This window comes from Macaca thibetana, chromosome 17 (assembly GCF_024542745.1).
Source record: "Macaca thibetana thibetana isolate TM-01 chromosome 17, ASM2454274v1, whole genome shotgun sequence".
In the NCBI taxonomy this organism is placed as follows: Eukaryota; Metazoa; Chordata; class Mammalia; order Primates; family Cercopithecidae; genus Macaca; species Macaca thibetana.
The window spans coordinates 28,033,656-28,047,914 of record NC_065594.1 but is presented as its reverse complement, the minus strand read 5'-3'; the positions used below and the strand labels follow the sequence as shown (position 1 = coordinate 28,047,914).

At 42.7% G+C, this 14,259-nt stretch overlaps 2 protein-coding genes and 1 long non-coding RNA gene across 6 annotated transcripts in view; 1 reads left to right on the top strand and 2 right to left on the bottom strand.

Annotated features, from left to right (window-relative positions):
• PHF11 (PHD finger protein 11) overlaps nt 1–14,259 on the bottom strand; it is a 211,056-nt gene that overhangs the window by 20,078 nt on the left and 176,719 nt on the right. The window contains exons 2-3 of one of the 2 annotated variants that reach the window (XM_050766361.1): nt 8,302–8,458; nt 2,588–2,709 (exon numbers count right to left, since the gene is read on the bottom strand). In XM_050766361.1, the coding sequence (XP_050622318.1) occupies nt 2,588–2,709; nt 8,302–8,395 (216 nt within the window). In that variant the 5' untranslated portion in view covers nt 8,396–8,458. The other variant, XM_050766362.1, reaches the window with a different exon arrangement.
• On the top strand, nt 5,376–5,878 carry LOC126940485 (uncharacterized). Of its 2 annotated transcripts, none has more exons than XR_007720764.1 (3): nt 5,376–5,466; nt 5,502–5,676; nt 5,782–5,878. It is a non-coding gene; the product is annotated as an uncharacterized LOC126940485 (long non-coding RNA). The 2 variants fall into 2 exon arrangements; XR_007720763.1 differs by having other exon boundaries at nt 5,453–5,536; nt 5,572–5,676.
• SETDB2 (SET domain bifurcated histone lysine methyltransferase 2) overlaps nt 9,355–14,259 on the bottom strand; it is a 53,758-nt gene continuing 48,853 nt past the window's right edge. For both annotated transcript variants that reach the window (XM_050766283.1, XM_050766284.1), the window contains 2 exons: nt 13,785–13,873; nt 9,355–12,652 (listed from right to left, as the gene is read on the bottom strand). In XM_050766283.1, coding sequence (XP_050622240.1) covers nt 12,535–12,652; nt 13,785–13,873 — 207 coding nt within the window. In that variant the 3' untranslated portion in view covers nt 9,355–12,534. The remainder of the gene's footprint in view (nt 12,653–13,784; nt 13,874–14,259) is intronic.

Below are 14,259 nucleotides of genomic sequence, written 5' to 3'. Positions count from 1 at the left end.
CTTATTTTAATAAAATGAAATCATTAAGAATGTAAAACATACACAATGATAAGATTTTTGAAGCATCCCATTAATATCAGAAACAAGACAGGGCTCCCAACTTTAATTGCTTGTAATCACTGCTATAATTGAATGTTCTGGAAAAACACAAACAAGAAAAAGAGATTAAGAGTCCCCCGAATTAAAGGTAAATAAATAAAATTGTTCTTATTTAAAGATGAGGATTGTCCACATACAATATATCCAGGTAAATCTAGAGAGGTTTTAGAACTAATAAGACTTTGGTAAGGTTGCTGGATGAAATCAATAAATAAAAATCAATAGTGTTCATACATACTGATAATAGTTCATTTAAAAAGGTTTTAGAAAAAAGTAACAAAACAAAGGCCGGGCGCGGTGGCTCAAGCCTGTAATCCCAGCACTTTGGGAGGCCGAGACGGGCGGATCACGAGGTCAGGAGTTCGAGACCATCCTGGCTAACACGGTGAAACCCCGTCTCTACTAAAAAAAAAAATACAAAAAACTAGCCGGGCGAGGTGGCGGGCGCCTGTAGTCCCGGCTACTCGGGAGGCTGAGGCAGGAGAATGGCGTAAAAACCCGGGAGGCAGAGCTTGCAGTGAGCTGAGATCCGGCCACTGCACTCCAGCCTGGGCGACACAGCGAGACTCCGTCTCAAAAAAAAAAAAAAAAAAAAAAAGAAAAAAGTAACAAAACAAAACAAAAAACTTGCCCAGGAATATGCCTAACCCCAAGTTCTATATGTCTACAGATAAAAATTATTGAACAGTTTTGAAATTTATAAAAGACCTAAATAATTGGAGAGACAGACTCTGTTAATGGATGGGAAAAAAAGACACATTTTTATAACATATAATATATTAATATATATTAATTATATTATATAAAATAATATATTTATATATTTGTATATAAATATATAATTGATATATTAATATATAATGTATCAATAACATATTAATACATTATACATTAATAACATTAATATATTATATGTTATAATATGTGAATGTGTTTTTTTCCCATCCATTAACAGGGTCTGTCTCTCCAATTATTTATATTAATTATTTATAATATAATATATGAATGTATCTATTTTTTCCCCAAATTCATCTATAAATGCAACGCAATTCCAATCAAAATTCCAAGAGGAATTTTGGTCAAACATGAAAAGCTGATCCACAAATTCAAAGTGCCAAAATAACAGCCAAGGCTAGTAATAAAGCCACAGTGTAGTCATCCCTCAGTGTCTGCAGGGGATTGGTTCCAGGAACCCCCGAGGCTACCAAAATCGTGAATGCTCAATTCCCTTATCTAACAGGCATAGTATTTTCATATAATCTACACACATCCTCCTTTATACAGATGGTTCCCAACTTACAATGGTTCAACTTAACAGTTTTTTCTAACTTTACAATAGTGCATGCATTCAGTAGAAATAGTACTTCGAGTACCCATAAACCATTCTGTTTTTCACTTTCAATACAGTATTCAATAAATGTTTTGAGATATTCAACACTTTGTTATAAAACAGGTGTTGTGTTAGATGATTTGCCCAACTGTGGGCTAACGTAAGTGTCCTGAACATGTTTAAGGTGAGCTAGACTAAGCTATGATGTTTGGTAAGTTAGGTGTATTAAATGGTACGATCTCTTTGAAGAACAATTTGGTATATTTAGTGAAGTATAAAACACCCCATTCCTGTGCCTAACAGTTCTGCTCTTAGCCATACAGCCTACACGAGGGAAATTCTCACATGAAAAGGAGACCTAGACAAGAACGTTCATGACAACTTGTTACTCATAGAAAACAATACTGGAAAAACTAAATGCCCATTCACAGAACAGTTAATGGTGATATAGTCATGAAATCGAACATCGTATTTAAAATGAAAGACTTAGAGTTATGTTTACCAACATGGATAAATCTCAGAAATCTGTAGACTTTGATAGAAATTATATCTGGGTAGAAGATCTATCAGTGTCTGTTATATTTTAAATATTTCATTAAAATATCTATAAATAAGCTTCTTCAGCACAATTCTTTCTCTTTGTGTATTTAACCACTTACAAATAAAATTACCAGTAATCACAGGTGATAAGTTCTGAAACAGTTCAAAGTCAGAAAAATATGCTCCCCAGGCCGGGCGTGGTGGCTCACGCCTGTAATCCCAACACTTTGGGAGGCCGAGGCAGATCACGAATTCAGGAGATCGAGACCATCCTGGCTAACACGGTGAAACCCCATCTCTACTAAAAATATAAAAAAATTAGCCGGGTGTGGTGGTGAGCGCCTGTAGTCCCAGCTACTCAGGATGCTGAGGCAGGAGAATGGCGTGAACCCGGGAGGCGGAGCTTGCAGTGAGCCGAGATTGTGCCACTGCACTCCAGCCTGGGCAACAGAGTGAGACTCCGTCTCAAGAAAAAAAAAAAAAATGCTCACCAATCTTCACCTAAAAGCCCAAACCATGGCCAACTTGTTATTCTCTGTATCCAAAGTGTTGTTTATTCTTGTGTGCGCTACACTAAAAGTACTCATGTACTTTGAAGTACGTTTTCAAGTAACTTACCAAACAATTCTCATGAGCAGCTATATTCTCTGATTGTGCAAAATACAGCACATTATACTCGACATCTTTGGGGCAGAGTGCACATGTCCTTTTTTCCATCTTTTCTGCAACCTGAAAGACACCTATAAGTAACATCCCTGGTGAGAAATGGAAAAGTGGAATTTCTTGGTCTCACTAACTCCTCTTCCAGTCTTAAAGTAGAAGGTAGGGCACTTGTTTTTATGAGAGATTCTTAATTCCCAGAGAGATAAAAAATTGGGGACCCAAGTGGAAAAGCTATTTAGTTTTTATTTTTTAATGTGCTAATAAAAGAATTAATGAGTTCATTTCTAAATGCCTAATAATGAGGATAACTTCTTCTTTTTAAAATGTAGAGACAAGTGGCTTGTTCAGTTGCCCAGGCTGGAATGCAGTGGCTCACTGAAGCCTTGAACTCCCGAACTCAAGTGGTCCTCTCAGGTAGCTGGGACTATAGGTGCATGCCACCACAGCCAGCTAATTTTTTTTTTTTTTTTTTGAGAGACCGGGGTCTTGCTATGTTGCCAAGGCTGTTCTCAAGCTCCTGGCCTCAAGTGATCCTTCTATGTTGGCATTTCCAAACTGCTGGGATTACAGGCATGAGCTACTGTGCCCAGCCAAAATGAGGAAGACCTTTATTCAAGAAACATAACCAGGAACATTTTCGCACAACATTGCATGTTTCTGTGCATTGGGCAGAGCTGTCAACTCACTGATATGTAAGCTGCACTCCCAAGTACTTGGGTTCCAAGAGTCTCGGCATCTGGGAATACAGAGGTGGTCTGTAATGTCTGCCAACTGGGAATACAGAGAAGAACAAGACAGATATGCTGACAACACTGCTGTGCTAGACCCAGAGTTTGTCTCCAGTGCAGATGGATAAAAACACGGGGTGGGACCCACAGGTTCTCCCTAGTGGCTTTTTCCTGCTAAATCCCCTCACATCACAGCATCCTAATAGATTTCGGCTCTTCTAGTTCTTTTAATCTTCTAGACTGGAGGAAGTGTGTAATTCTCTGCAGTTAGGGGAGCCACACTGAGGACTTTTACACAGGCATCTCTCACTATCTGAACTCTTGCTATGTGTTATCTGAAACTCATGGACCACATACATTTGGACAGTTTGGTATCCCTCACCATCTGAATCAGGAATTGTACAGATTCGGAGAGGGAGAGATACCTAAGGGTGTGTCATGAAGGCTGAAGTATTTTAGGGAAGAGCCCCTTGGTTTTCATCTGTAGCTGGCACCAAGAATAGTGATGGCCAGCAGGGCTCCCCAGGCTCCTTTCTAGGGGGTTTAGCAACCCTGAGGACTCACAGAGCCTGACCCGACAAGATTGCAGAATCTTAGAATTCTCACAAATGAAACTGAGAGCCAATAAAGTTTATACAGAATGAAACCACAGAAAGATCACAAGCGTGCACTATGAGAACTATGACTAATTCAAACAACACACTGATTCTTAGTCTCTCTGGCAATCTGCAGGCCCACTTCAATGTGGAAATGGATTGCCAAGACTCTAGCCTCTACTCTTAAAGCCCTCCAGCCAAGGGCAATCCACCCAGGGCACAGAATCTGGGGAAACCAGGAAGGGTGGCCAAGGAACACATTCTGCCACTAAAGAAATGGGTGAAACAGATGGAATGGGATTCACTAATCCTATCATTTCATTTAGAATTCTCTTCCAGTATAGATTTGTTCTGGGCTGGTAACTAATTTATGGTGCTGGTGTAGAGAGTTCCTCCTTTTTTCTCCTTTTATCGTTAGTATTTATTGCAGTTTACTATTTTAGTTCTTCCACTGTTTGCTGGATGTGTAGAAGCCAATTTTATCACTGGTCCAGTGATTGCCTACCTGAACTGGATACAGACCAAAACAGTAGACATTACCTAGAGGCTTGGCAAGGAACTTGGTAATGGCCTTGGAGAATGAATGGCTCCATCGCATTATCTCAGGATGAAGTGGCTAGATATGACTTTGGCAGAAGTTAAGTGTGACTGAATTTGGTTTCGGTATACCTAGAATTCATTACTGGGAACAGAATGCATCACTGGGAACATCTTTAGAATGTATAAATAGGAATAAGGATGTGTGTGTTATAGAGGAGGGACCATGGGGAACCAAAGGGTAGGATGTTCAACGGACTCCTTTAGGGTATCTGTTCAGCTCACAATGACCCCCAGCAGGCATGTTTGTACTTCATTCCTGTAGACATAGCTGATAGTCCCAGAGGACCTGCCCATCTCTCAGATATATGGAATTCAGGATAGAAGATTTCAGTTCAGATTGGGCTGGTTTCTTAAAGAAGAAGATGTAAAAACGGAGAGGCTGCCAGGGCAGCCATCTTCTATACCATTACCAGGAAACTGGACCAGAGAAAGACAAAAGAACAAAGCAGATACACCGAGAGATGCAGAAATAAGAGATAAAGGAGAGTGTTGGTTTATAATGGCTTCTCAGGTCCTAGTCCTCAGCACTTTCTGTAAGATTCTAAAGCATCCGTGCTCTGGGGTTCTGTGAGTCTGGTCATCCTGCTTACTATTAATAAGCATCCCTTATGCTTAAATTACATCAAATTGTTTTTGTAGTACTTGCAGCCAGTATGTGCTTATTAACACTGGAAGGACCATGACCTGATCTGTGTGTGCACATTCACATGTGTATATGTGTGTTTGTGTGCCCATGTGTGTTTAAGAGAAAGGCAATGCTGGCAGCGGTGTGGAAGGTGGACTGCCTTACCCTCAGGGTCTTTCACCTAGTCCATTCCAGTGATCTCTTGTCTTTGTCTCTATTTTCCCTGTCATGATCCCACTCCATTCTTTACATTACCATCAGAATGATCTACTGGAAATGTACTACGTTACTGTCAGAATGATCTATCTGAAATATACGAGGTTACTGTCAGAATGATCTACCTGAAATGTACGAGGTTACTGTCAGAATGATCTACCGGAAATGTACGAGGTTACCGTCAGAATGATCTACCTGAAATGTACGAGGTTACTGTCAGAATGAGCTACCTGAAATGTACTAGGTTACTGTCAGAATGATCTACCGGAAATGTACGAGGTTACTGTCAGAATGATCTACCGGAAATGTACGAGGTTACTGTCAGAATGATCTACCTGAAATGTACTAGGTTACTGTCAGAATGATCTACCTGAAATGTACTAGGTTACTGTCAGAATGATCTACTGGAAATGTACTATGTTACTGTCAGAATGATCTACCTGAAATGTACGAGGTTACTGTCAGAATGATCTACCTGAAATGTACGAGGTTACTGTCAGAATGATCTACCTGAAATGTACTAGGTTACTGTCAGAATGATCTACCTGAAATGGACATCTACCCGCATTTCCCCATCACCTACAGAAGTCAAGCTCCACAGTGTTATATATAAGTACATTCATTCCTTCAACAAATATTTAATGAGAACTTACTATTATTTAATATTTAATGAGTACCTACTATGTCCTACTACTACTACTAGGCCAACCAGTCTAGACACTAGGGATAGAAGAGAGTAAGATGAATTTACATGCCAGTGGTGTGGTAAAGACAGGCATTAAACAAGTTTTGTTTTTTTTTCCGGGTAGTGAGTGATAAGTGCTATAGAGAAAAATAGAGCAGGAGAAGGAGGTAGAGAGTGACAGGAGCAGGGGCAAGGGGTGCTCTTTTAGACAGGATGGGCAGGCAAGGTTGAGGGAAGATGTGTATGAGCAGACATCTGAATATGATCGGGAACTGAAAATGGGATGATGTGGCAATGAGTTTTCCTTGCAGAAAATAGTAAATGGAAAGATCCTGAGGCAGGGACACCTTTGGTAGCTTAGAGGACCTACAAGGTGGCAGGATAGCAGAGTCATTAAGATGGCCAGGAGTCAAATCAGATAAGGACATGGGGTAAACTGTAGGCTGGGCTTACAGGTTGTTGTGAGAGTCATAGGAGACTATTGGTGGGTTTTGAGTAGGAGAATCACATTTACTTTTTGTTTTTCAAAAAGCATTTTGGCTGCTTATGCAGGCCTGCCTGTATTAAAGGCTAGAATAGAAGCCAGGAAAGCAATAGTCAAGGCAGAAGATCAGGATGGCGTAGGCTTGGGTGGCAGTAATGGAAGTAGTGAGAAGCAGTCAGGCTCCAGATACAGTCAGGCTGAATACAGAACTGGCTGGCCTGACTGATACATTAGAAGGGGTGTGGGGAGGAAAAAGAGGCCCTGAGGAGCCACTAAGGTTTTTGGGAGGAGCAACTGGATGAATGGCATGGGCTGGTGGTTGAGCAGGTTTGGAGTACTTGAGTAGAGTGGGGGAAACAAGAATTCTCTTTGGGACATACTCAGTTTGAGATCATTTCAGACTTGGAAGAAGTTGGTTATACCAGTCTGGAGTTTGTGGAAGACGTCAGGATGGAATCGCATCTCTCGTGACTCATCTTACAGTCCATAGTACACCAGCGAATGAAATATCCAACTGATTGACTTGTGGTTGACACGTATGATGTTTACGTATGACGTTTTGTGGTTGGTGCCTTTATTTGTGTCATCTTCTCTGCTGGGAACACCCCTTCAACTTTTCCACCTTTGGCTGAGTCTTGCCCTTTAAGGTAAGCCCAGGAAACATGGAGAAACCCTGTCTCTACTAAAAATACAAAATTAGCCGGGCGTGGTGGCACATGCCTGTAATCCCAGCTACTCGGGAGGCTATACTCGGGAGACTGAGGCAGGAGAATCGCTTGAACCGGGAGGCAGAGGTTGCAGTGGGCCGAGACCGCGCCATTGCACTCCAGCCTGGGCAACAAGAGCAAAACTCTGTCTCAAAAAAACAAAAACAAACAAACAAAAAAAAGGTAAGCCCGGGCATCCTCTCCTCAAAAAGCTTTCCCTGAACACCGGGAGTCAGGAGTCTCTCATCAGTACCTCTGTGGTTCTGACCTCATTAAAGTTGCCTAGTAGAGTCTCTAGGGCAGGGCCTGCCTAACTCATCTTCGTATGCTCAGGGCCTTGCCCTGAGCCTGGCACACCGTTAGGAGCACTAAACATACGCAAGGGCAGGAACCCGTCAGAAGACCCACCCACTCAAGGAGAGGGCCGGGGAGGACCGGAACGACTGGGGAGGAGGAGACGGGTTCCAGTCACTTCCTCCGTGAACGTGAGACCCCGCTCTTCCCTCAGGGCCGGCCCCTGCCTCCCCGCAGCAGGGCGCCCCTCCACTGTCCTGGTTTACCTGTGAGTGGAGGGGAGGAGGAGACGGGTTCCAGTCACGTCCTCCGTGAACGTGAGACCCCGCTCTTCCCTCAGGGCCGGCCCCTGCCTCCCCGCAGCAGTGCGCCCCTCCACTGTCCTGGTTTACCTGTGAGTGGAGGAGCGCTAGGAGAGTTGACATCGGTTGTGGTGGAAGCACTAGGCTGTCACCCGCGGGAGAGGTAAACCGAAGCATGCCCGCCACTCGTGTGAAACCATGGCCAGTCAGAGCCACCCGTGGAACTGGCCCGGGCCGCGCCCTGTCCTCTGGCGCCCCCCGACACGCACGCGAGTGCCGAGCCACGTTCGTCCAGCGCGGCCCCGGCGTCTGGGGCCCCGGCTCGGAGTAGGGGCAGGTCGGGGCCCCCAAGAGGCCACGACCGGAGGCAGGCCCCTTGCTCGGGCCCGTTGCCGCCCAGCCCCCCCGCCCGCCCGCCCCCGCGGTACACACCGGTGGGAAGGAAGAGCGCCTCCTGCGCGGGTTGGGCTTCCGGGCTGCCGGCGCTGTCCACCCTCTGGGGTCGGAGCGGCGACGCCTGGGCCATGGCTCTGCTGCAGCTGCGGGTGGCGTCCGGATAGCGAGATCCCGGAAGTGCCCTGGCTGCACTAGGTTTCGTTTTCTCAAATCTGGGCTGTCGCTTTCAGTCACTAGCCAGCCCGGAGAAAGCTGGATGTGCAGATAGGGGTTCTCACGCACACTGCTCCGGATTCAAGTCTAGTCTAAATTTGAATAGCTTAAAAAACCCAAACGCCGGGCATGGTGGCTCACGCCTGTAATCCCAGCACTTTGTGAGACCGAGGAGGGCGGATCACGAGGTCAGGAGTTCAAGACCAGCCTAACCAACATAGTAAAACCCCATCTGTACTAAGCTGGGCATGGTGGCGCGTGCCAGTAATCCCAGCTACTCCGGAGGCTGAGGCAGGAGAATCGCTTGAGCCGGGAGGAGGAGGTTGCAGTGAGCCGAAATCAAGCCACTGCACTCCAGTCTGGGCTACAGAGCGAGACTCCCGTCTCAAAAACAACAACAAAAAAACCCCAAATGCCAGGCTTTCCTACTCCACCCCCCACGACTCAGCAGGAGAAACACTCACTCTCCTGAGGATTCCTCCTAAAAACTTTTATCATACTGGCCGGGAGGGCGCGGTGGCTCACGCCTGCAGTTCCAGGACTTTGGGAGGCCGAGGTAGGCGAATCACGAGGTCAGGAGTTCGAGACTGGCCTGGCCAACATGGCGAAATCCCGTCTCTACTAAAAATACAAAAATTAGCCGGGCTTGGTGGCGGGCACCTGTAATCCCAGCTACTCCGGAGGCTGAGGCAGGAGAATCGCTTCAACCCAGGAGATCACGGGTGAGCCGAGATCACGCCACTGCACTCCAGCCTGGGGGACAGAGCAAGACTCCGTCTCAAAAATAAATAAGTAAATAATAATAATAAAAAAATTATACTGAGTCTGGCCTAAATAAGCATATCTTAAAAGGACGCAGAATTAATTGATCCTAAATCCAGTTGCCAGTAGCAAGTCTTTATTTAGCACCCATAGGGTACAGAGCACCATATAAGATGAGGTTTTCAGTGAATCTAACAAATAGGTAGAGAATATAAATGCATATACTTATAGTTAAAAAATAGTTGTTCTGGAAAAAAGACATATAATAGTTGGTGGTTTGCTGAGGAATTAATCAAAGGAAAACTGGAGGTCTTCCACTTTCAGCAGGTTGTAAAGAAGAAGACTGCCAACTAGGGATAGCAGAAGAGAGAAACATTAAAAAGGACAATTTGTATAGTCTTGACAACTATGAAATGAATTGCAGAAGAGTGTGGAGTCTGCAAAACAGGGAAGTGAGCAGACCCTAGCAGCCAATTATTATTATTATTATTATTTTTTTTGCCCTCCACGCAGGAGGATGGAAGAGTATTTCTTGTAGGCCAAAATGAAAGGCCCTAAAGAGACTGACATTAGGGTGCTCCCCAGCAAAATAGCTCAGGTAGGTCATAGAAAAACAAACAGCCCTTTACCACACACTCAGTTTACAGTAAGCTTTTTGGTGTTCCACACTTAAATATGAGTAGACTACCAAGACCATTAACTCTGAGGAAAGCCTGTAATGTGAATGAGACCAAAACAAACATATAGGGGAAACCAAGAAACAAACTCTGGAGGACACAGATTATGCAGAAAGAATATAGAGATGCATGCATGTGTATGTATACGTGTGTGCATATACATACATAAACATACAAACATCTTCAAAGAGATAAAATACTGCAACTATGAGCCAAAATAGGATGCTATTAAAAAAATATTCAGAGAAGGGGAGCTCTTAGAAATTAAAAATATGAGACAATATGAGTCTAGAAAAATAAAATGCAACAGATGAACTGGAAGATTAAATTGAGAAATGGTCCTAGGAAAAGGTCTTAGCAAGAAGACAGACCTGAAAGTTAAGAGAAAAGGTAGGAAAATTAGAGATCAAACTCTGGAGGTCTAACATCTGGAAAAAAAAGAGAGAAGAGATGGGAAATCATTAGTTTCAGACTGAATGATCCCACCAGGCACCTACTACAAAGGATGAAAATGGACTCTTAACAGGGACAGAACATTGAGACAAAGATAAACCTATAAGCTTCAAGAGAGATAAAAACAGATTATGCAAAAGAGAAGGAACAGAATGGCATTCGATTTCCAGTAGTCACCCTGGAAGCCAGAAGACAGTACATTTTCAGACTCCATAGCAGCAGCACTGAAAGCTAGCAGATGTCTTCAAAACTGGGCATGGAGACCACTAAAGAATTCTATACCTTGCCAACCAAAACAGCAATCAAGTATAAGGGTAAAATAAAGACATTGTCAAACACACAGAGATTCAAAACATTTACTTCTCATTTTTCCTTTTCAAAAGCTATTAGAAGAGCTTTACCAATATGTGGAAGAGTAAACCAAGGAAAAGGAAAATAATGGGATCTAACTGGAAACAGATCTGACATAAGAGACAAAGTGAATCTCTGGGGTACTGATGGAAGATGATAGCTATGAACAGTCCAGACTAAAGCACATAAGATTTTAGGAGAAATTTCTCCAAGATAAAACTGACAGAATATCTCATATTCCTAAAGGTCAAATGGACTCCACAGGCAGAGCTCAAGGAAATACTGACTGATCCATAATATTCTCTTTTGCACAAAAATAGTTCCTGTACTGATCCAAGTTCCCCCCCCCGCCCCACTTCATTTTAGTGCATTGCCTGAAATTCCTGCATCTCTACGGTGAATAAATGGATTTCTCAACTTTCCTCTTCTGTAGGTTGCTGGGCTGTTTTGCTCCTTTCCCTAGCTGTCTGGTTTCCCAGTCTGCTTGGCCTTCCCAGTCCCCTTTTCCAATAGATGATTAGGGCCAAGTAACCTATGGTAAAGTGCTTATTCTTTCCCTTTTTTCTGTAAAAAAAAAAAAAAAAAAAATTTGCAAATCATGCCCAGGAGATACCAAGGGGCTGTTTCAGATTTCACAGTTCAGAATTGTTTTCGCACGTGTGTGTGTGTGTGAGTGCTGTGTTGTTTTTTGGAGACCAGGTCTTGCTCTATTGCCTAGTCTGGAAGTACTATGGTGAAATCACATCTCATTGCAGCCTTGACCTTCCGAGCTCAAATGATCCTCCCACCTCACTCCTGAGTAGCTGGGACTACAGGCACATGCCATCATGTCAGGCTAATTTTTGCATTTTTTGTAGAGACAGGGTTTTGCCATGTTGCCCAAGCTGGTCTCAAACCCCTAGGCTCAAGTAATACGCCTGCCTCGGCCTCTCAAAGTATTGGGATTGCAGGTGTGAGCCACCATGCCTGGCCTTCTTGTGCTTTTTAAGTGAAATTTTTGCCCAGCCCAATTACTTCTGGCCTAAATAAGCCAAGTTTGACTACTTTCTAGGTTTCCTTTTCAATAACTGTATCTCTAACTCTACCTAGAACAAAAATATTCAAGTTCCTCCAGGTTTCTATTCCCTCTTGTCCTATCTTTTTGTACTGAAAGAGTAGAGAAAATCTGTGGAAAAGAAGATTCATTTCAAAGAGTTTGCCAGAATCTTACTTACAGAAGAGGTTCTCCCTCTCTTCACTCACATGGTTGATGGGACAGTGTTTTATGGATCCAGATATTGCTTCTCCAACAAGTGTTAAAATACTTGGGAGTAACATGCATAAAATTAGTTCCTCAGGCGCTGTTGCCCACCTTGTAGCTCATAATGGTAAATGATTTGCCAGGAATTAAAAATCAATTTTGTAGGTAAAAATGTGAAATTTAGCTCTCCGGGGGGGGGGGGGGGGCATGAACTAAAAGGTAACAGTCACAAAGCAATTAGAAACAGCTGAGTTCTGTTATGACATTTGTTTCTCTTAATATATAATTTGTAAATAAATTATAAGTTGTACAGTGGTATTTCATGTAAAATATACACTTCTATCCTACTCATGTAAAGTAGCACAGCAGTGAATGAGATACCCTATGTGTATGAAAATGTCCTAATTGTGTTCTTGGAATTTCTAAGTCACACAAATAAAATCTGAAATAAAATATGAACCCCATGACAAAGGAAAACGGAGGGGAATTACCTTGATGGACCTAGACCTTCTTTTGCATGGCTTTAATTTCAGCCTAATAAGCTAATTTCACAAACAGGCGTTAGCTACATATTTATAATATTTTTTTTCTACATTTATTAACCCCACATTGGCAGAAGATTTCCTTCTCAGGAACAGTCCCAGCTTCATAACCATAATCCCATGTTAGCTCTGTTCTTGCTTTCACATACCTAGAAAGCAGAAATTTGAAAAGAATCATAAAATACCCTAAATAACTACCAATGAACCAAATTATATCAATTTTCATATTAACATTAACCATCCTCAAAAATATGATCTATTCTCTCACCTGACACCCACCAATTAGGAATGACCTTTTATTAAGAATAACCATTTGAGTTTTATTTCAAATCTACTAAAATGTTAAGCAGGAACCTATCAATATGAGGAAGGAAGTATATTTTGCCAACAGTGGGACCCAGTCATGTGTTGAGGCCTGCAGTGTGGAAGTAGCTGGGGAATGGCTCTGAATTAAAAACTATGTAGCACTCTGCATCATTCATCCCGAGTGGAACTGGGTGATACCTGACATCTTCAGTCCTTTCAGGCATTCATTCTAAGTGGGAATAAGAGTTGAAATTTCAGGTGTTCAAAATCATTTTTTTTTTTTTTTTTTTGAGACGGAGTCTCGCTCTGTCACCCAGGCTGGAGTGCAGTGGCCGGATCTCAGCTCACTGCAAGCTCCGCCTCCCGGGTTTACGCCATTCTCCTGCCTCAGCCTCCCGAGTAGCTGGAACTACAGGCGCCCGCCACCTCACCCGGCTAGTTTTTTGTATTTTTTAGTAGAGACGGGGTTTCACCGGGTTAGCCAGGATGGTCTCCATCTCCTGACCTCGTGATCCCCCCGTCTCGGCCTCCCAAAGTGCTAGGATTACAGGCTTGAGCCACCGCACCCGGCCTCAAAATCTTATTGAATAGGAACAGTTTAGGATAATTGAATATTCTACAGTACCAGATATTTGGGGCAATAGTATATATCTTCTTTAAAATATTTTTCTATTGTAATTATCAGTTTTTGAGACAGGGTTCAAACTCTACCTCTTGGACTCAAGTGATCCTCCCACCCCAGCTTCCCGAGTAGCTGGCCACCACACCTGGCGAACTTTTTGTATTTTTTTTAGTAAAGACAGGGTCTCGGCATGTGGCCCAGGCTGGTTTCAAACTCCTGAGCTCAAGCAATCTCCCCGCCTTGGCCTCCCAAAGTGCTGGGATTACAGGTATGAGCCATGGCACTCAGTCCTCTATTGTTATTTTTAAAGTCACAATTTCCTCAGAATTAAGTAAGCAAAATCGATTTCAAACCTGTTGGTGAAGAATGCCACCAGTGGAAAATTCCTGTTGTGTGTTTCTACAAAAACATTCTGTACCAAGAGATTTGGGCAACAACTATGCTGTTAAATAAAAATAAACACAAAGGTTAGAAATAGCATAAAGTGTGATGCCTTGTGCTTTTGCATTAGAATACCATTCTGTTTTTAATATATTACACTGACTTTGTTCTTTTTTTGTTAATGTATAAAATATCACAGCTGCTGTTAATAGTGGGAACCCATTCAGAAAAGCCCTGTTCTGACACTTTTATATGTTGCTGTTAGAAATGCAAAAATGGGACAAATCCCTATAAAATATATCAAAATTTATCATTATTATAAATGCATTTGTCTTTTGATTCTGCAATCTCATATCTAGAATTGTATTCCACAGATTCATCTGCATATGTTTCCATGTGTAAAATTATTCATTGAGCATTGTTTTTAATGTTAAAGGTTTGGAAATA